General features: G+C 40.3%; 1 protein-coding gene across 1 annotated transcript in view; it reads left to right on the top strand.

Moving 5' to 3' along the window:
- The window catches only part of LOC136883123 (uncharacterized), an 86,374-nt gene extending 64,110 nt beyond the window's left edge, over positions 1-22,264 (top strand). Inside the window, exons 6-8 of the mRNA XM_068229602.1 lie at positions 4,923-5,008; positions 8,513-8,666; positions 22,113-22,264. Of these exons, the coding sequence (XP_068085703.1) occupies positions 4,923-5,008; positions 8,513-8,666; positions 22,113-22,264 (392 nt within the window). The remainder of the gene's footprint in view (positions 1-4,922; positions 5,009-8,512; positions 8,667-22,112) is intronic.
- The last annotated feature ends 1,680 nt before the right edge of the window (positions 22,265-23,944 follow it).

Raw genomic sequence — 23,944 nt, 5'->3', positions numbered from 1 at the left:
TTTAAAACGCTTGGTCGTTGGAAAACAGCATCATCCTCCTATTGATCCAACAACCCAAACAAGTTAATTTACTGAAGTAAATTTTCAGATCCAGACTGTTTAATTATTAGCCTAGTGTCACATTGTTTTATATTTCTGTGCATATAAAAAGCATCTTTATGTAAATGAAGTTAAATTTAGTCCTTTATTTATTTAACGTATGATGAATACAATATTATATACAATACTAGCTGATGTACCTGTGCTTTGGTATGGAATTCTAAATTGTATACAGAATTCTAGGTTAGGTAGTGTACACGTTGTAAGATTGTAATAAATTGCATAGCTCTTAGCGTTACCCTAGAAACGCGACGGGGAAGTGAAGACTGGGTTAGGGAATTTTCATTATAATGGTAGGCCCTCTTGCCTAACATCGGTCACAGTTAAGTTGGGGAAATTTCATTGTAATGGCAGAATCTCACTCTCCAGCTGCCTTTTTACATCCTCAGAAATACTGCCTTAGTGGTTTTTGCCAACTAAAACTAACATAGGTCATTACAATGATTGCAGAAGCAATGTCGCGATTAAAAGCAATGTTATCAAATGAAATACTTGATCAAATGAAAAACCACACATTTTCTCACTTGTAATGAACAGTAGTGCGCTGCGGATCTGACAGTCCAAAGTTCCAGAGCTGGAATGACCAGGCCGCAGTCAGACGTGAGCCGTGAACACTTTTTTTGGGGGGGGGAGGGGGGCGAAGAGTGGAGTGTCCCAGGGAAAAAACTATGCCCTTTTACTCCCTGTTTCCTAGGAGTACCCGAAGAGTTGGAAAATCTCAATTCACTACACTGGCGGGGGGAAATCTGTCTGACTTGGAGGCAAATTTTTCCTCAAACCCAGAGGAGAAAACCCCCCTCTTGGCTGCTAATTTGAATAAAATGAATGTAAATTTAATAAAAGTGAAGGGTTAAGAGATTTTCTTAAGAAACGGCTGATTTCAGGTTTGAATGTTGAGTTATTTAGTGAATTGTTGTGCTATAATTTGGAATAGGCCGAAATTGTAATTCTAGATCAGGTCATAAGTGAGCCTCTGCCATTATTCCGTTAATTGTGCACACTGATCAATCCAATCAGTGCGTCAGAGTAGATCGATTAGCTGGAATACTACGATGAACCAGTGTGTTACGTACCAGCAGTATTATATAATGTGTGAACCAGAGGAATTGTATGCTAGAGAAGAAAGTTATCTAACTCCCCTGCTATTTCCCACTAATATTCAGGCAGGCTGTTCTACTCGGTACGTAGCAGTAATCCCATATATCGGAGATGAGTGGCAGCATAAGAGACAAAGAACATCACAACAAACATTGGTCAACGTAATGTTAATGTGATTAATTTTATGAGCTTTCGATATTGTATGCCTTCAAATTTAGTTTTCTTCCGACTCTGAAATACCACTCTTATCATAGTCGGTACGGTAAAACTGTATAAAACATTAAAAATCGGAAATTGTATTCTCTACAAATTATGTTATATAGTACTTCGCGTTAGGACCAATAACATAGATATTTAAGAATTTAATTTTAGACGCCTTCCCCTAAACTGCCATTTCATCCAGGGTGAATAAAATTGTTTTAGATTAGACTGTAATTTCTTATTCCCTGACTCTATATACCGATTTTCATTAAATTCTGTTTACCCATTTCTCGTGGCTGGCGTTGATATGGACGTAGCAACAAAAATACAAATTCATTGATATCTCTGTTATCATAGCCGGTACGGTAAAAAGTATAAGGCAAAAATGATCGTAAATTTAATTCTATATAACTTTAGTTATGCAGTATTTATCGTTAGGACCACTAATAACATAAGTATTTGAGAATAAACTTTCAGGCCTTCCCCTCGACTACCATTTGGCTCAGCGTGAATAAAATAATTTATATCCTAGATTGTAGTGGATAATTCCTCGACTTTACATACCGATTTTTATTAAATTCTCTTCAGTCGTTTTCCCGTGATGCATGTACATGCATAGAGACAGACAGAAATTACGGAAAAGTAAAAAAAGTGCATTTCCTTGTATTGTGGACACGACCGATACATAAATACCATTCTTATTAAATTCTGAGCATTGTACAGACAAAACTCTTATTTTATATATATATATATATATAGATGTACAACAACCATCTCAAGTTCATAACTAAAGTTCCATATCAAAAGTTGAGAGCCAGAAAAGAGCTTCACCTGAGGTACAGTGTAAGACCTCTATAGAGCCTCTATAAGCACGCAAAGGACACAAATGCAATGTGATCTACTGTCTGCTCCTCTTCTCCGCACTCACATTGCAGTGATGTCTTCATCCCCCTTTGGAGAGAGTGACTCCACATCTACCTTGGCCGGTCCTAATTCGGTTTAGTTGCATCCGGGAGATAGTAGGTTCGAATCCCACCATCGGCAGCCCTGAAGATGGTTTTCCGTGGTTTCCCATTTTCACACCAGCCAAATGCTGGGGCTGTACCTTAATTAAGGCCACGGCCGCTTCCTTCCAACTCCTAGGCCTTTCCTATCCCATCGTCGCCACAAGACCCATCTGTGTCGGTGCGACGTAAAGCCCCTAGCAAAAAAAATCGGTTTAGCGTCCTCCACTGCCGTCTGGAAAGGGAAAAACCATCTGGGCACTTTCAGGGGTTAATGATGTAATGATGTGGTAACGAGGATTTCTGTTGTCATTGTTCTTTCCAGACATCCGATAATACATCCTGAATTATACCAATACAATCAAACATGGTAACACTACAAAATTCTGGTTTTTGTTCACTGAATTCTGAATTCTGTTCTAAGGCTAGGGGATTCTTGGATAAGATTGAAATATTCAGAGGGGGCCTCAGGCACGAAATGTTTGGGAAACCCTGCGATAGAGTGTATATTTTCGTAAAAGCTGAAGAATGAAGTATCACAGGTCGTTTTCTCTGTATTTTCACGGCAATAACTTCCCCGATCGGACGGTAACTCTAACTTTAAAGATAACACGCCAGTCAGAGATATTGCTCAATCTGTAACATATAACAACCCCTGCGATCTGTTGGGCGAAGCGTGTACTACGTGAGGAGTGAAAGTTCGGTGACGGTAGCTCATTCCAAAGAGTTTTCTACCATTTTAAATACGGTTTTAGATCTTATTATTTAAATGCGAAATTTGAAAAAGAACGTCCCCAGAAAACAACTATCCTATGCCAATTTAATCTTTCGGCTTTTATGCCAGAAGACAGTCTATTGGATAGTTATTTATAAAAAATAAAGTAGTCGTATATCTTCTGTAGTTTAGTGAACAGGTTGATCTTTACGCCCAAAAGTGGAGTATTTTTACAGGTTCTCAAAATTATAACTCTTAAACTTCATTGGGTATGTCAACGGTTGTTTTTATAGTGTGTATATCAACAGGAATAAACCAGAAAATACTTTGCAGACCAATTCGTAGAACAAATGTAGGACCACGAGTTCATTAATTGATTTTCGCTGGTGGTTTTAAATTTTTTTTTAGGTCCTGTAGTAGGGTCGATTTGGTGTTACAGGAGTCAGAATCAACGGATAGAGACATCCTCGACTGTCCACGTCAGAGTCTATTTTCTGTGATGTCCAATGATATGAGATAAGAAAACAGTATTTCTAAATTTGGATTGTATACCACTATCCTATAAACAATAAAATATTAAAATGTTTTCTCTGACTGTTACACAGCACTTTATCTGTACCAGTCTGTTTGGTATAGAACTGTTGGAGGTGGGTTTTTTTTTTTTTTTTTTTTTTTTTTTTTTTTTTTTTTTTTTTTTTTTTTTTTTTGCTGGGGTGAAGCATAAATTCAATTTGCACTTCCTCCATACTACCTGAGTGTACCCATCTGGGCAAAATTTACATCTGCTAAGCTTTACTGTAAGGTACCTCGAAGTGTAAAATAGGCCCCGACGGTCTTAAAGTTCCGGAGATTATACTCCTTTAGGAAAATAGCATCCATACATTGTCCTTTAGCTAAGAGACTATAAGTCTTAAGAATTTATTTTTGAAATAATGGACATCTTCAGATCATTGCCAAACACTTGTGAAGACCTCTTGGTCCTGCGAAGACTTAAATGCCTTGGTTTGTAAAATTGGAGCTCATTCTCCCCTATTACTGTTAGAGAATTATGGGAACTTGTCTCCCCTGTTGGTGGTGGTTATATCATTCTACAGCAAACGAAGGAATTATCTGAAAGGACACATTTGACACGGACAGAAAGGACTGAACATAACATATTCTGGAGGATATTTCATACTTGGTTGTAGTACTCAGTACTGCTTCACGGAAACGTGTGGTGGTTTGCCGATATTAATTTAGCCTGTGTTCTTGATAGTTGGTCATGGAGGCCTCTAGTTGTGGTGTCTCCTTAAAAACACTACCTCCACCTGTGTTCAGTCAAATATTTCTGGTTTAGTATGATTAGACAGTGTAATATTCTCATCCGACAATACTACTTGTCCCTAAAAATAGCATTACTTTATCTGCTGTATGTACATACCATTGACATCTCTGTCTTCCTACTAACTTATTTTTAAGCAAATTTTCATTCCTCCCCTGAAGGGAAAGGTAACGCTTTCTCTCTTGTCAGAAGATTCAGGCGGGTTAGGGCTGAAATAAGGGATTTAGAAGTTAGGTAAGTAATGTATATAAATAAGGAGATAGAAGGGGAGTGGGCTATTGGCTAATCGTATTTTTCTTTTTCTTTTATTCAGTATTTTTATTTTTTATTGTTATTCATAGTACGTAGTTTGGGATATGTACAGTATAGGTTTCATCAAGATGTTGTATATAATACATATTTGCTTTTAAGTGTCTATTTACATTATTTATATACAAGGCTTCCCATAACAATTAACTTAATATTTACACATTTTTGTCCACAGGAAATCGGATCATTATTATGATATACATGGCGTTCATCTGCCTGCTCCTATTCTTTGATATATTACTTCTGATCGGGCTCCATTTGGTAAGTGAGAGTTATAATTGAAACCTTCCCAGTATAAGGATGTAACCAACAAATTTTCGAAAAACCGGGCGAGTTGGCCGTGCGCTTAGGGCCGCGCAGCTGTGAGCTTGCATCCGGGAGATAGTGGGTTCGAACCCCACTGTCGGCAGCCCTGCAGATGGTTTACTATGGTTTTCCATTTTCACACCAGACAAATGCTGGGGCTGTACCTTAATTAGCGCCATGGCCGCTTCATTTCCACTCCTAGGCCTTACCTATCCCATCGTCGCCATAAGACCTATCTGTGTCGGTGCGACTTAAAGCCAATTGTAAAAAAAAATTTTTGAAATGTGACATTTCAGTGGAAATGAGGTGTACCATCACTCCTCTATGTTGTGGTGTCATCTTATGCCTTAATTTGAAAGTCAAGCTGTGTACAGCCAGCAGAACTTTGTCCTCCGTGGTGTAAGGATGGAACATCAGTCAAGATCAGTGCTAGTGTTGGTTCATCACCGGGTGTAGTAGATCAATTAAATAAAGGCCACTTTGAAATGTACTCTTGACATTTTTATTGTTATTGTAGTTTTTTATTATTACACTAACAGCATTTAATACCATCAAGTGGATGTACAGGATTTATCTTCTGTTATATACGAGGGTTGGAACTTAAATAGTTGGAACTTAAACTGCTGCGGAGACGCTGTGCAACGGAATCTAGTATTTGTCGCTGATAGCACACGTTGGTTACATACCTACCTTACCTCAGAGCAAATGGACTCGCCCTTACCCCATCACCTGCGTGCGCACAAGCGAGAGAAACACAGTCACTTGTGAGCCAGCGGTCTAACGTAACGTTATCACTATGTTTTCTAAACAGGAACAGCGGAGTTGGATCAAGATTGAATGTGCCAGAGGTCGTACAGCATGACAGTGTCATCAAGGTCTTCAAGAGGCTTGCGGGGAATCTGCATTGCCTTACAGAACAGTGGTACGTTGGGTAAAAGCCTTCAACAATGGTCGGCAAACTGTGGTGCATTCATCGGACAGGTCATCCTACGAGCGTCAGTGAAGAAGAAGTGCATGCTCTTCGATTTGATTCCGAAGATGAAGGAACCATTTCGTGGCATTCGCTTCAGAACTGTTGCAGAGATTCAACAGGCAGTAGACTGCTCCATTCGCACCATCAACAGAACAGGCTCTGCTAAAGGTATACTACGACTTTCACTTCGCTGGCAACGGGTTATACACAACGCTGGTGACTACATTGAAGGACAGTAAAGGTTGATAACATGTAACTCTTTTGTATCTGTTATAAATAAATAGTTGCCACTATTTAAGTTCCAACCTTCGTACAAACGTAAGACTTACTTGTAGATTATTTTCAGTTGTATCAATTTTATTCCAATTCATACATTATAGTTAAAACCTCAAGTTATAACAATAAAATATTGTTTTAATATATGAACTCATTCATACACTTGCATATGCAATTAATTCAAGTACTGTATACCATGAAATAAACCCCAAAAGTAATTTTCCTCTCTTCTGAAAAATTACCGATCTGTTGGTTACATCCTTATTCCGGGGACGTTTTCAGTTCTAGAAAGTATTATCCGAAAATGAACTCTGCTTAAACCTCACACTAGCATCTAGCAATCAACATGGAAATAATGGAAAATGGAGACGGGTATTAGGTACAGTACATAAAGATATATTATATTATATTATATTATATTATATTATATTATATTATATTATATTATATTATATTATATTATATTATATTATATTATATTATATTATATTATATTATATTATATATGTATTTCTTTTTGTCAGTACAATGTTGTCTGGTTCCGTGCCTAACTAGTTAGCATGCTGGCCTTTGGTCCAAGGGATACCTGGCTGAATTCTCGGCCGTGTTGGGGATTTCAACCTTCATTTAACCTCGGGACTTGATGTTTGTGCTGTATTCAACATAAGATTTCATCCTCAGTAAGTCGCGCAGGTCAACTAAGGACGTCTACTCACAAGAACTGCTCCAGGACGTCTCTTTAGACCACATGCCACCAAAAATTCCAAAGTAATTTTATTCGCGATTACGTGAACAATACTCTCCGAAGCTACACTCGATGTTGAGAGACCACGCTTTGTTCAGCAATAATATTCAATAGGCACTTCTACATTTAAAAAGCTGTTTGTGACAAACAGGGGAGACTCCTTCTCGAAAATAGTACATTCACTCAATAGGGAATGGCGTGAAGGAAATTATTTTTAACATAACATGAGTTTCGAAAGTAGAAGAAAACACGAGAGGAGCAGCGAGGTTTAGGTGTTTTTGTGTGTTTTGGGGGGGGGGGGAGGAATAACAGTGACTGATATTCGCAGAGAAATGTTGGATCACAGCATCATCCCCATATCGTAGAGGTTCTTTGAAGAGGGTCCAGTAAACCATGCCAATGAACTACGCTCCACCTGATTTGTGTCGTCTGTTTCAACAGCATCCACTGTCAGAAACATTGAGCCGGCTATTCGAAAGGATGGACGGTTTTTTTTGCGGGAAGGGGGGCGAACCATGGCACAATTCAATACTTCATACGGCCTAGATTGGTATTTCATAAAATCAGTGTGTGCTGGGTGCCCAACAACCTGTCAGGAAGGCCAGAGAATGATGCATTACGATTATGAATATCATGACTTTTTTGGAAAATGTGGTGACTGGCGATGAATCCTGGGGGTGAAGTTCTCACAATTTCTTCATTAATGACTGGCTTCTCAAACATTGAGGAAGATTACCCGCCGGTTCGACTGTTAACCAACAGCAGATGACTCGTATACGGCTGTCTGTGGGGTGACTCGACTGATGACCAATAGCATGGCATGCTTGCCCCGTAATTAACAGACTCCACGTGGACCGCAATCTTCAAAAGGTTGCCAGGCGTTATCGAGAAAATTGCGAGAACTATACCACTTCACGTCCAAAGCAAAACAGGCCAGTATGGTGTGGAAATATTCCGATTCAAGGTTGCCTAATCGGAGAGAAAGGTGGCAATGCCCGCCCCATGGAGATAAAAATATAAAGAAATCCTATGAATTTATTTAGCATAATAGTTAGGACCAATATTCCTGACGAAGTAACGAATGGCCCTGTATTTTAACCAATTTCGGCATGACACGGACACCCGGCCAACTATTTACATTTGTTTTCCAATATATCGTTTTGTATTCCAGTGATTCATCTTATCCAACGCATCCGTTGGACATAAATCAATGACGTCACTGATACAATTCACAGCACAGTTTGCGATTAGTTAAAAACCCGATCATTGCCTTTGTTTCGCTGGAAAGCAGGTACAAACTACTATTGTTTGGAATTCATATCAAACTGGAAAGAATTCCATGCGTTTGAAGTCGCTAGTCACTTTATAATTTGGATCATATAATGCCATAGACTTAGTAATGGTTATAATATTGCTAATTAGTACACTTTTTTACATCTCTTTCAGTATGTTTCTTTGTCAACAGATGAATCCCACCCTGGTTTTGATGTGGGTCATATCTCATCTGATTGGTCTGGTACTACTCACTGTTGATTTTGTAGTCCTCTTCGGCTTCTACACATCCTCAGGAAGATTCAAAGAAGCTTTCGGAGTTGTCATTGGATACGTCTTTCTAACTGGTAAGTAATGAATGTAGGAGATCACTATATCCTTATCATACTTGATCCATCGTGCAAGTGCACTGTGCGCTAGAACCTTCCCCAGCTGCTGACACAGGAAAGGACAGGTCAAGACCAAGTACCACCAGTCAAACATAACAACATAAGGCAGCAAATAAAACCAAGCAAATTGTTCGATGCAAAGACAGAAGCAACTGGGGGAATAACATGTAAGTCCGCGAATTTCAGCCAAAGCCAGCAGGATACCGGTCGGAATTTGAACCCACTTTCCTCAATCATAGGTAATAAATTTCATTAAATTCCGACTGAAGAGCAATATAATGTAAAATAAAAGCTAAAGGTTTCCACCTATTCAGTACCATTTATTGTAACCTTAAAAAAGTTACATATAATTGATTAAACTAATTTCGGTCTTGCTAGAGAGCATCATCAGTCAAAACCAATAAAAGTTAAGTAAAGAGATGAATTATAGATAAAATTGATGAAGCAAGCTTGTGTTGTGCAAGACAAGTGAAGATTTGTATGTTAAACACTCATCACAAACTCATGTCTTGCGTAAATCCTCAGCTTTCTTCCAATTTGAAGAATGCACTTCACAGAAGGCCAGGTGAAACACTTAAAATACTAGCACTTGAACAATCTTCTAGAATTCAGTTCAGCTGAAACATGTGTGAACAGAGTGATGTTGATCACTTTTATGAATTTTGACTGATGATGGTCTCTAGCAAGACCGAAACTAGTTTAATCAAATATATGTAACCGTTTTAAGGTTACAATAAATAGTATTGAATAGGTGGAAACCTTTAGCTTTTGTTTTACATCCACTTTCCTAAAATTAAAGAATCTAACTAGGGTAAGACCAAACTACTAAACGATAACAGGATTAGAAAAAACAAAGGGGGTTGTTAAAATAAAACCAAGAGAACATATGGGCCTTAACACACACACAAAACAAATTAAAACGAGCCATGGATCAGAAATAAAAAGGAGATTTACGATTACCTTGGATTTCGGCATGGGAGGCAGGCCTCAGATGGTTATCCGAATACATCAATCTTGATACTTTATCGTAACATAACGTACACTCAAATGAGAAAGAACTAGACAGCAGCAATTTACCAAAGTGGGTTTTTTAAGAAGTAAGCCATACTTTCAAATGCCGACTCAGTTAAATGTAACTTCAAAGCTTTTCAGTCTGTAGAACACACAAGTTCAACATAAATATTACTCTATAACGTACCTGTAAAAAACACTACTGAAGAGGGAATAAAAATACACACTATTAAACAAAGAACGGAGAGCCTCCGTGGTTCAGACGGCAGCGCGTCGGCCTCTCACCGCTGGATAACGTGGTTCAAATCCCGGTCACTACATGTGAGATTTGTGCTGAACAAAGCGGAGGCGCGACAGGTTTTTCTCCGGGTACTCCGGTTTTCCCTGTCATCTTTCATTCCAGCAACACTCTCCATTATCATTTCATAGCATCTATCAGGTTTTCAAACAAAGAATGACTTGTTTCGTTCTTAAAGGAACATCATCAGATTCCATCAAGCACTGAATATTTGGAAATATTTATGTTTATTTCTACCCAAACACCTATGAAATTAAAATCTAGAACTTATCTTTATGAAGTCCTACTTGTCTCCACTCCATCATACATTGCGAGGCGTGTGAAGAAAAAGCGCTGCTCTTTCAGACACCGTTTGCGCGCGCGTACATACAATCTCGCGTTTCTCTCCGTGGTGCACAGTCCATTCTTCATGGCAGTCTTCAGTTCACTGATCCCTCGTCACTCAGCTGCACTGTTCGCTCTCATCGTCAGTTCACACGCAGCACTCCAGAGCTCCGACGCTGCACTAATTAGGGTGCTAATACTAGGTAGTATCAAGGTGAAATGATCCTGATCGGACAAAGAACAGGTAGTGTGTAGATCACGGTAGCTAGAAGAGAGACGGCAGGTGTCACGAGATGGATGCGCAGTAGACTGTCGTAGTCGTGACGTCACTGGGCCGTCCCTCCCATTACATTACGCATTGTTTGGCGCGTTAATATCAGTCTATATACTCTCTGGTGTCTGTGATTTCATTATAAGCAGTGATTTTCGGAGCATTGCTGTTCGTCTACGGTCTGCACATTGTTTCTTTAATTATTTAATTACTTTCAAGACGTGCGAATATTTTGAAAGTCGTAAACTTGTGCATATCGTTCGTGAATGAAGTGAATTCCAGTGTATATGTCGTGTTTGTGCTGTTAAAATGCCGTGCTGTGTAGTGGCAGGCTGTACAAACCATCCCAGCCCTAATATACTTTTGTCAAATAGGGCTTCATGCTCTACTGGATATTCAATATTATTATTATTATCATTATATTTTGTTAGCAATAAAAAACAATAATATTAGTACAGTACTTACTATTTTCAGGAAAAGTAACAACATGCAGTATTTAATCTTGCGTATTTTATTTAGACTTTGAAAATCCACAGCCTGTTTCGGGTTAATATTATATCTTGGTTGTTAAGCTCTGATTTATTTAATCTGTACGTGTATAGGATTGAGAACTGTAAATACTAAAAATTTCCGGCATGTTGGAACATTTAAAAGTGAGTTTTAAACATATTAGCAAAAGTTGTCACTATTCTGGATTTCAAAGTACATCTGCAATATTTACGAAAGCACACAAAAAAAAAAAAAAAATAATAATAGTTCTATGCAATATCTTAGTGGTTTTCTTGTGAATTTATTTATTACAACGTAAACGTAATTGTGATAAGGAACAAAGCGGGGTGCTCGGCACGCTGATTTGCAGTAAGTTACAGCGCCTGGGAGACTAGGGTCCGCTGACGTCACACGCTCCTGGCCGGCTGCGCGTGACACCTACCGTCTCTTTTCATCTACCGTGGTCTAGATTAAGTGATCCTGTTGTGTAATTAAGACGCATATGGTGGTATGATATAGTAAATATTGCACTCAGCTCAGCGCAGACTACTACCAAATAGAGTAGAGACAAAACGCCACATTTCCGGATTTAGCTTTGTTAAAATGGGAGACAATTCGCAAGTGGCGATCCTAGTGGCGTGACCTGGAAATTCGCGCTAAATTCAAATATCAATGGAAATGTATATATATGGAGATGGATAAATAACGTCTAGAAAGAAAGTGTTGCTAAAATATTAACTTCAAAGTTGCTAAAGCAATTCTGGATACATGAATGAAGAATTATTTTACAGGTTATTATTTAAAGACTGAAATTAGACATATAATCAAGATGTGAAATTGACTGCTGTAAAAGGGCATGATCTTTCATATATGAATTACTTTTTTAGCTTTAGCATACCTGCCTGAACTTTCACGGCTAGATTTGTCTTTTTTCTCATTTAAAAGCATTGTACATCACATTAGGACACTTGTCAATAAAAATATCGGCACATTCCTTACATACATGATTCAATGAATTTACATTTAAGAGCTGGACAATTTTCCTTTTAACTTGAAGCCTACTAACAGAAAGAAAGCTATAAATTTAGCCGCAAAAACATTCAAAATATCCCTATAAGCAATACTTGTCATTAGATTAGGGTAAAGCGAATTTGCATCATCATCACATTTCTTAAATCTCCCAAATTTTCTTCAGTGCTTGACAACGCATTACGGCATTCCCAACGGGGTAACTTGGAACACAACTAGCCACACATATATGCATATGCATTTTCCTGAATTAAATCAAAACCCACAGATCACACCTACAACAACACATCGGTATTGAAGGTTAACTGCTGCACTAATACAATAACATAAGCTTATTATATTTTAAGCCAGTTAAAATATGAGTCGCGCAGGTCAGATATTTAAGAAGTAGGCCTTCTATAAAAATATCTTTGTAACTGGAAGAATATATATGCAAACACAGTATTTACTTACATTTTCTTGACACGAGGGAAACGGAAGGAAGACCGCGAATCCTTCTGCACTTCATAGTTATTGCAGCCAAACGCAGCACGTTATCTTTCCACTCATATTGACAGGAGATATACAGGAATTACACACGCTACTATTTACTTATGTCAACTTAATTCAAACGCATAAAAAACTCCAAAAACTTCACAAACAAATAACGTGCTCCTATGACAGAATCAGTAACTCTCAGGTCACTCCTCTAGATAGAGCTCTAATCGCTGTCCCTCGATATCTCGCAGTGTCGAGTATTGTCTCTACTGTATTTGCTACTACCGGTTATCCTTGGGGGTGAAGGGGAAAGGTGTGAGCGCACGTGTTCCCGAGACAAGGTGACCTGGCCTAACTGGGTGGATTGAGGTTGGTTGGGAGTGATAAGGCAGATGGCCCCTACTGCTGGCAATCTGTGGAAGGGGAGGGGAATATCTCTCTACTGGGCATCCGTAGAGAGAGTGGAAAACGTTTGCTCTGGCTACAGGATATTCGTGGCTAGGGTAGTGTGGTACACAAGCGGCCACACGCTCAGTAAGGTAAGGAGGCAAGGGCTTCAAACGCATGGAATTTATTATAGTTTGATATGAATTTCAAACAACAGTTAACATGTGCCTGCTTTCCAGCGAAGCAAAGGCAATGGGCGTGTTTTCAACTAATCAGAAATTGTATGGTGAATTGTATTAGCGACATCATTGATTTATGTCCGATGGATGCGTTAGACTCGATGAATCGCTGGAATACAGAACGATATGTTGGAGAACGAATGGTGTGTGTTCGACTGACTGAATTTTTTTAAGTTACACTCTTCGGGTTCTACATATCCGCAGGAAAACTCAGAGAAGCTTCTTGGATAGGTCTTTCTAACTGATAAGTATTGAGGGTACGAGATCACTATATACATATCATACCTGATCCATCGTGCAAGATAGGTTTTAAAACAACTGGCGCTCGTACGAGTCAATCCGAACTGTATTGACTGTTCGGTTCTCACAGAGCGCATCTCTGTTTATTTTTCTATTGCTATGGTTGGCCAGTGGGTGCTAGGTACAGAATTTGTCGTTGTAAGGGGTAGAACCACCAGAGGAGTGCGACAGGCGTCGGCAGCCGGCACATTTCCTATCCTCGCCGCTAGATGGGGGCTTCATTCATTCCATTCCTGACCCGGTCGAATGACTGGAAACAGGCTGAAGGGGTAGAACCAAAACTCGCTGAGTATAATTTTATGTTTACTTATGTCTCTTCAAGGAAAATAAAAGCAGCTGTTTCAAAATGTTCTACACGTATGTGTAATGTTGAGAAATTACCTCGTAGGAACAAAATTAAATCTTACATCTGACTGAATCTTTTTCAAAAAATGTCATTACAATGTTGAAAAACTACCTTCTAGGAACTCTTAGAAGCAAATTAAATCGTACATCTGGGCCATCCTTTTCATTTAAAAAATATCTCCAATTAGAATCCGTTTTATCCGACATTCGCTGAGGATAACACTGTTCAGACTCGTGACACAATTAAATACTTGCACTAACACACATTAACAGGGGTAAGATGCATGTTGTCCGAAACTATACAACAATGTTAACATCTAGGACAAAAAAAAATTTAAAAATCTTTAAAATTATAATTTAGAGATCGGGTGTAAATAGTGAGTAGGCGTAATTGTAGTATTTAAGGTAGTAACAGATAAATTAATTGTAACAAAACATCACTATCACTATCACTATCACTATCAGCCATATTCAATCGTTTTTACGATGTGGCCTCTTTAAGTCCAAAGCAAGGTAGGTTTTCATGAGGTCTCTCCATCTGGGACGGTCTTGAGCGATGTTCTGCCAATTGATCCCAGTAATCTTTCGGATGTCTTTATCCCATCTGTCCGGTGGTCTTCCCCTTGGTCTGAGATGATCTTTCGGACACCACTCAAGCACAAGCTTTGTCCACCTACCATCAGTTCTCCGAGCAACATGGCCTGCCCACTGCCATTTTAGGGTAAATACCCTTTCTAAAATGTCACTGACCTTTGTGACTGACCTGATGTAATCTGCTCTCTTCCTGTCTTTCTTCGTCAAGCCTAGCATGAACCGTTCCATAGCTCTTTGGGTTGTTCTGAGTTTTTGCTTAACAAACTCGCTCAATGTCCAGGTTTCACAACCGTAAGTCAGTACGGGGAGAACACTCTGGTCAAAGACTATCTTCTTTAGGTGGGGTGGCATGTTGGATTTGAAGACTGAAGAATTTCTTCCGTAGGCTTGCCATCCTAGTTTGATACGTCGGAAGATTTCCGGTCTTAAGTCCCCTTTCATGTTTACAAGTTGCCCAAGATAGACAAATGCATTGACCTGTTGTAATGTGGTGTTTCCCACATGCAGCTTTCCTGCTGGGGCCCATTTGTTAAGCATTACTTTGGTTTTAGAAAGGTTCATGTATCAAAATAATTTGGGTTGCAATGTAAGACGACTCTCTCCCCAGTTCGTGGCGATCCAAAACGAGGGGATGGGAGTGTTCTATTCTACTCGTATCCAACATTGTGTTATCCGACACAACTTTCAAATCGTGGAGAAATGTGTTAAGGGAGAAGGAGTCAGATAAAAATTCTGATTGTGCAGAAGTTAGCACGAAATGCATGTACAATATTGTAACTTGTTTGTGGGGTGGTAGATAAAAAAAATACAAGACTGCTAGGGTTTAGTCTAAGATTTATGCCCGGTTTCTGGAACGTGAGATATCGAACCTATAGCGGTATCGAATGGTTAACTCGTGTTTTGGCGTTGCGCGAACGTAAGATACATCTATCGATTCGATAAATCTCCTGCTAACTTAGAGGGCCCTGAGCAGGAGATATCTATTTGTTAACTTGGTAACTCGTGCGCAGTACTTCAGTATCAGCAACTAACATTGTGTTTGTTAAAATTTTCTATGGCTTTCTCATCTTCTTCCGACGAAGAAATTGTAGAAAGGGTCAACATTATAGAACGACCACAATTATATCATCGTCGGCCTAATGTTCTAATGAATTATAGTGAAAATGAAATTTAAAGACAGATTGAGGTTAAACAAATATACTGGCATAGGTTTGGTAGAGGTTACAAGCGACAACTTGCATCCTGTGACAAATAATTTTCCATTGTACCCTGTTGATGAAATATTAATTACTATACCCTTATCATATTTGTATCTGTGACTGCATTCGTGTTCATAAAAGCACTGGTACCAGTAACTGAGTATACCAGATAATTACACATTTATCGTAGCAGGCCTACTTGCATTGACAGTGAGCATATACTTTTATCGTGGGATTGTTTTTAATTAACGATATTCCATTACAAGGAACTAACAGGTTATATAATTGTGTTAATTACCCGATATATATAGTTATACCGTGGTCAAACAATGTTCATATTTTGGAATAACAGGAAAGAGACACCGGTACGGTATATTTAAGGCTCAGTGCAAACAGGATCGCGCGTGGCACATGCTACTGGAGTGCATATTTCATTAGAAATTCTCAAACAATGTCAAAAATTCTTCTGACAGTCCTTAAACACTACGAAACTGTCACCCACGTCTGGAAGAACTAGTCGAATACAAATTTATCTCTGCATGGCACAGAGGAGATAATGGGAGCTGCACAGAAAGCTCAAATGCGATGCATTACATGTGCGCATGCGCCTGCCAATCTAGGGAACAAATCTAATGCATAAAAGCAAAGCAGTACGAGGGGTGGCATCTAGTGTGTATTAATGAAACTTGATCAATGAGCCAACAGTTGACAGTTCCATAAGTTAGCAGCTATTACGCTGTGCAACGCAGCGAAGATTTATCGAGTCGAAAGCTGTAACAAAGCAATAGCTATCGGATAGATATCTCACCATTCCAGAAACCGGGCATTAGCCTTTTAACTAACTCTAATCATCACTTACACACCGGCTCAAAATTACACTACTTAGTGATCTCTATGTTCTCACTGGTATTTCAGTCTAACACTTACGAGGTAAAACAGATCCCTTGTCCACAACTTTTTTCGGCTGGGTGGCGCTCGTCTCGTCGCATCCTCAGTCGGCCCAAGAATAATCTAACGGGCAGACACCTAGTTGGTGGTCGCCTTCCCTCATCATGCCATTTTACTCCTGCATCATTAAGAATGTGGACAATACTTTTTCTCCATCCGCCATTCGCCAAGAACTCATCCAATCTGGTGCTAGCGTCCATATCGTTTTCCGTCTCCAAGATGCTTTATCTGGTCAACCTTCGCCCGACATTGTGGTCTTCTTTCGTACTCCGGATGCGCCGCTGGATTATGTCCAGAATGGCCTCTACCTGTGCGGTGCTATGCATTCAGCGGTCCCTACTCCTGACCATATTTTACATCAACTGGACTCTGACCCTGACTTCCCCCTTCGCTTCCGGATCGGCCCCGTTATCCCGTTTCCTTGTCCCCTCACTACTTCTGTCCCCACCTCGCCGCCTGTTTCTATTCCTACCACAACTGTCACCACTTCTGCCCCCACCTCCCTGTCTACTTCTCCCACCACTGTTACGACTAGTCACTCCTCCCCTTTAATGTCTCCGTCCGCCACCCCTCTCACTTCGCCTTTCTCCCAACCTTCCTCGCCCCCTGCCACTAATCCGGCTGTTACTGTTGCACCTCAGCCAGTCTTCCACGATCGTGTCGCCTCTTCCCCACATGTTTCTCAACCGCTCTCATCATCGAGCTGTGTCATCCGTGGAATCGACCCGGCTGTCACTGAACGTGAACTGCTTCAAGAACTGCAACAAGCAGGGGTGCCCGCTCGGCGGGCATTTCGCATCTTTAATGCTGAAGGCCCAACTTATATGATTCGCCTCCAGCTTTCTTCCGTCGAGGATGTACATCATCTCATTGCTACTGGCGCCCGTTTTCGCCGGCGGACATATCGCGTCGAGCCTTCCCGCTCCCCGCCTCGCGCCGACGATCTCCCTCTTCGTCGCCCTACTCCTCCCCCTGTCTCTCCCCCGCCACCCATCCCACCGCCGTCGCCTCATACTGTAAATTTACCCGCTCCACCATCTCCTTTCATACTACCCCCTCTTCGGATTTTGGATCTCCTTCATCTCTACGCCACCTCCGTTGCCAATATGACTACCACTCTCTATTACCTTCTTTTACAATATTATCCTACGCTGTACTCGCATTCCCTTCCACATCCTTTCCCCATACCATCCTCAAATTTGTAATCGCTTTTCTCATTCTGTGTTGTAACTCTCTTCTCTGTAATGCGCGCCCGAGATACGCTGCCTTCATTTTCATTTCTTTTCCTCTCTCTCGTGTTTGCGGAGTTTGCCTGTGCGGAGTGCTTTGCGGGTTTGCCCTGGGGTCCGGCTTGCTGTGATGGTTCCCCCTTCGCTCAACTCGATTCTCGCCTTCTTCTTTTGGTGTGTACAATACATGCCTTTCTACATTTTGTTGTTCTCATTTATGCTTTTCTTTCGCCGGCTGAAGAGCTCCTTTGTTGAGCTGATGGCCCGCTTTCCCCCTTCTGGGGAAAGAGTGAACATAACCGATATACGATACGATACGAGGTAAAACAGTTACCGGTACACTACAAAGTTCACATGAGGAACAACCAATCAAAACGTACACTGAGTGGCCAAAAGTCACGGGAAGGGGTGTCCCATTAGAAAATGTGCCATGTATAACCCCTGAGCGTTGCGGCTAGCTGCGGCGTAGCTCAGCAGTCTGCCACAGACACCAGTGTCGTGAAGATGGCAACACGTCGCGTGTTATCCGACTTTGAACGTGGGATGATCATCGGCGCACGGCGCATGAGTCATAGCGTTGCGGAGATTACTCGCGAATTCGGGTTTCCGAGGTCAACAGCGTCGACGGTGGAACTTCAATATCGCAGAGAAAATGTTGCCACCCGCGTGAACCGCCGCATGGGAAGACCACACGTCTTTAACGAACGGACATCATGTCGCCTCCGCAGAACCATACTGGGCGCTCAGCGGGCTACTGTGAGTCAGATCATCACCCCGTTGAATATTGGGAGTCAGGAACTCATTTCTACCAGGACTGTAAGGATGCAACTGCACCGTATAGATTTCACTAGCGGACGACCAGCTCGTGTCCCTTTGCTGACACCTCGACACAGAGCTCAACAACGTGAACGAACCCGCGAACATCGGTAGTGGACCACGGAACAGTGGCGGCGTGTGGTATGGTCCGATGAATACCGGTTCCAGTTGTATCGAGCTGATGGGCGCGTGACATTGTGGGGTATGCCCGATGAAGCTATGGATCCTGCATGCCAATAAGGTTATGTCCAGGTGGAAGGTGGCTCAGTTTTGGTCTGGGTGGCGTTCCCGTGGTCGTAATTAGGCCCCATTGTCCGAATGCAGGGAGAGTTGACAGGTGCACATTGTGTGGACATTCTTTCGGACCATCTGCATCCCTTTCTGACCATAGAGTACCTTGATTTAGATGCCATATTTACGCAGGACAATGCGCCATGTCACCGCTCTGTGGTGGCTCGCAGGTGGTTGGAGGAGCACTCCAGTGAATTTGCGACAATGGATTCCAGAACCTCGATCTTAATCCAACAGAAGATTTAGGAGGTGCTGTCGATGTTGGTGTACGCTCCACGAACTCCGCACCAACTACACAAGACCAATTGTGGGTAGTAGTGCAAGATGCGTGGGTCCACACCCCTCCAGAACGATTCCAACACCTTGTAGAGTCGATGTCTCGCCATATTGCTATCGTTTTGAGGGCTCGCGGAGGAGCTACTCCTTATTAACATCACCTGCAGTGTCTTCCCATGACATTTGGCCACTCAGTGTATAACGTCCACCTCTGGACAAAATTGAGTATGATGCGGTTTCATGGAGTATATTTTGTACACTACATGTTAGCGCATTCGGATTTTATCTGTCTGTATAACAATAATATATAGTACATCGGGGGAAGATGCCATACTTTTTGGTTCTGCATGAAATTAGGACGGGAAATACTGAGATTTTCAAAACGAGATTTATAACACATGTTTGGCAAAGGTTTTCTCAAAATGAAAACCACGGTATATGTTAAAAGCATAATATCTGTATCCTGTAATATAATATTTTTTTATAGGTTAGCGTACTAGGCATCTCACCCCGAAGACTGGGGTAAGATGGCAAAATACATTTGATACAAATATATAAATGTTACTAATTCTAATATGCGATTTATTGTAAAATAATACACAAAACAATGATGCATTATAATTACCAACCCTTCTACGATTGATGTTCACCTTTTTTCAGCACAGTCGGTACACACGTATCTGCTTCATCTGTGCATGTTTCGTGAAACTATTTCTTACAGTGAATGTACTGAATCCAGTCCACTTGTGGTCCGTTTCTTTCTTAACAGTTTATTTTGCACACAACACACTCATTTCAGGTTTTCCTGCTTTATCAACACAGATGCAGTTTTCTTCCTTCCTTTTTCTAGTAGTTCCAAAATTCCTATCGGTGGTATCTTTTCAAACGAGCTCCCTGGTTTAGCTGCAACACATGTACTAAATGCAATTCCCGAGCAGGCTGTTGAGAGTCATTATTCTGCAAGAGAACATCCCCTAATAATTTGAAATAATTTCTAGTGTCTTCTCTTTTGGGTCCCATTGCCGTATCGATGGAAAACTTCTCAAGAATGACTGCAACCAATTCCATCCTGGCGTTCAAACACCCTTGTTGAAGGAATGATGGATAGTATTCGCTTCGGCAAATTGAAATGCTAATCTTCGCAAACCTTCTCCAGTAGCAGGAAATCCGGAAGCCTGTATTGTCTCTTAATGTACAGTACAAGTTGTTTCTCATTTCCTGCTCCTTGGCAACCTACGAAACAAAACAAAATATTACTAAAAAGTAATATTGTTTTATCGTAATTATCAGTGATTATAATTATCATTATTTCTGACCTTTTATTTTATTATGTACCTATATTTATTTATTTATTTATTTATTTATTTATTTATTTATTTATATTTTGAAACTCAAATAAATGTCTTATGATGAAGCCCCATTCCTCGTTTATTTCATTGTTTTTCTCTATCCGCCTTTTCAAGGTCCGATATGGAATGTCATACTCCTGAGAAGCTCGGAAACAGTTCATGCCACCAGGTTCAACATCTTCCGTTGCTCAGTCGAGCCTTTTTTCACTCCACTGACCTCTATTTGTGTTCTTACATAATTTCTAGGCATTGCCTGGTAATAAATATATATATGGAAAAGTTATTATGAGTGTCCATCTTACCCCGAAGAAAATGTGGCGTCTTCCCCAGGGATCGGGGTGAGATGCCAGTTGAAATATGTGATCCAATATGGCAGCAAAGAGATAGTAACTTGACACACACACACTTCAAGATATACACTACATGATAAACACTTAGTTACAACTGGTACATGGGTACAGGAATCACTATTATTGTTTCTAAATATATCTGCAATTATTTTACAGCGTAAATTTTAATACTTACCACAGATTTTAGGCTCACAAAGGCGAAAAATATCCGTCACAACTGAACTGAATGCTTGCCGCTCGAGACAGTGACTCAAGGAAGTAGTGGACGGATCCGTACTGCGCTCTCTTGACACAGTGAAGAAACAGGAGCAAATAGGCGTCATACCCCGATTACCATCTTACCCCGATACACCTTACTATATTGGAAGTAATAAGCTGTTAAAACAAATCGTGTATTGTCCTCGCGGGTGATAAATCAGAACGTATAATGTCTCATTTTACTGTTTTATTACATGAAATGCACAAAATGTAATAAATGTAGCCTATTCTAGACAATAATATTCTACCCATAATAAATTATTGTACTGAACCCGTTTTTACAAAGTAATTCTAGTCTTTGTTGAATTACTTCAGGCATATATTAATTTTATGCTATTCTAAGTAGAAACTGTAAATTTGATGTGACTGAAAATCTAATTTTGTAAGTTATAATTTTCATGCCTTAAAATTAATGTGAATTAATGATTATAAAAATACAGTCAACTCATCAAAACATATAATGTCCGATAAAATAGATCAAAATGTGTATTGTCCAACATGTATATTAACTTTCTAACATCCCCAATACATTATTGATCTCTTGCAACATGACTTATAATTCAGTATCGCAATAAGAAACTATGAAAACTGCATTATACTGCATTGAATACTATAAGTTTTTCGCTTCCCCTGAAAAATTTATATTAATGGGCATTACACGTTTTGATACTCTCACTGTGCACACAATATTTTCATCTGCGCCCGGATTCCAGACACGATTAAAAATCGTGTAACATTCGGGATATGTGAGGACGTATGGTGGCCTTATAATTACCCCCGCAGTGTATCCAGAACAAGAGAACGAGGGAGGAGGAATACCCTATTACCCATTCGTGTTGTAGACAAATTCTTCCTTAATTAAGTAATGTATATTAATTCACACACAGGGTGTTTAGATCTATACTGCTTTCTCTTATTTTACAGTCATCACACTATATTTTCTACTTGTCGTGTACAACTTCTATCGATCCCTCAAATGTACCTGTGAGGGGTATGAAGCCAAGAGTAGTAGCAGTACTAGCAGCAGCAGCGATACCAGCAGCGAGGTTAATCGCAAAACTCGAAATAAAAAATAACCAGTCCTCGCTGTTATTATTTATGTATTTAATAAATGTATACATTAAAGCATTTAAAGTCAATATTTTAAGATTCATTTCAATGTTTATAAGTAGTACACTGAATTTCTCTCATCGGTTGGCCGGCAGGCGCACCTAGTTACAGCGACAGTTCAACACTTAATACACGTTCTAAGCACGGACCTGAACTGGGAAGGGCGGGCATTCCCGTGCTGTCACTGCGGGAAGTGATGAGTCAACAGGAGGCAGATAAGCCGGGCGCGCCTGCCGGCCAAACGATGAGAGAAACTCACAGTATTTACTCCTTTACAGTTCACATTACCAGTAATGCTTAATTCTTCTTCTCAGAGGATGAGACCTCGGGTGATCCGTACATAGCAAATGAGACATAGATAAAGGGAGTTCTTTTTTACCTTCACCCGCAGCCGAATGCAGGCCACGTGTGTTTTTCTTTCTTTACATGGTCAGCTGAAAAACCTTACTAATGGATTTATCATGCGTATTAATTAACATGCCTTTCTTACCTAGAATAAGTGTGCATATTCTTTTTACAGTGAACAGTGATAGATTGATACGGCGCAAAAACTATACACGGATCGTTTGTACTAGTGGAACAGCCGCTGTAAGTAGTGTGATTTTTTTTTCATTCAGTTTGTTTATTCATGATCATGATTTTACAGTCGGTCAGCGTAGAACGGTCCTTCAGTACGCTTCGAAGAGTGAAGACCCGGCAGAGGAGCATTATGGGAGAGGATAGGATCACCGGATTATGTCTTAAGTGTGCATCGCAATTTTGTTAAAGAAAGTTGGGAGAGTGTCGAAAAGAAAGTTTTAGAAAATGTTTCCACAAATCCGAGAAAATTGTTATTTGTCTAAAATAGGGTGACCAGATTTTTCAAACAGAAAAATGGGACATTTCAAGATTTTCTTGGCTAAAAGATGTAACAAAACAAGACACTTGTGATTAAAATTCAGCAGTACCCCATTGGAATATGGCTCATTTGTGTAAGTTATTTCCCACTTGAAACAAAGAACTGAAGTGTATTATAGACTTTTGACATATTTTTAAGGTTTTAAGAATATTTCAGAAATTATTTGTTCCTAAATATATCGCTCAGGTGTATTACGACTTTGCCTTATACTAACGACATTCCACGTCATCTCTCCAATGACAGCCCGGAACATACCACTGAGTCGAGCAGCTCGTCTCCTTTCCAGAGTTACTTCTTTGTCTGAGATATTGTAGTCGGTCTTGCTTCGAGATACTGAAAATTCGAGTAATGGAGGTTCGAGATATCGAGATTCGACTGTACGTAACAGTCGTGAGAGAATAGAGCGTTCGTAGAAATGTCGTATGGCTTTTAGTGCCGGGATATCCCAGGGCGGGTTCGGCTCGCCAGGTGCAGGTCTTTCTATTTGACCCCCGTAGGCGACCTGCGCGTCGTGATGAGGATAAAATGATGATGAATGCAACACATACGCCCAGCCCCCGTGCCGTAGGAATTAACCAATTAAGGTTAAAATCCCCGACCCGGCCGGGAATCGAACCCGGGACCCACTGATCCGAAGGCCAGTACGCTGACCGTTCAGCCAACGAGTCGGTCAGAGCGTTCGTTGATTTCAGTAGAAGGCTCAAACGAAGACATTTAATATGCACTGAGTTTTACGGATAAGAATCAA

Source organism: Anabrus simplex, chromosome 11, assembly GCF_040414725.1.
Source record: "Anabrus simplex isolate iqAnaSimp1 chromosome 11, ASM4041472v1, whole genome shotgun sequence".
NCBI lineage: Eukaryota > Metazoa > Arthropoda > Insecta > Orthoptera > Tettigoniidae > Anabrus > Anabrus simplex.
This window is presented reverse-complemented; position numbering and strand designations above follow the sequence as displayed.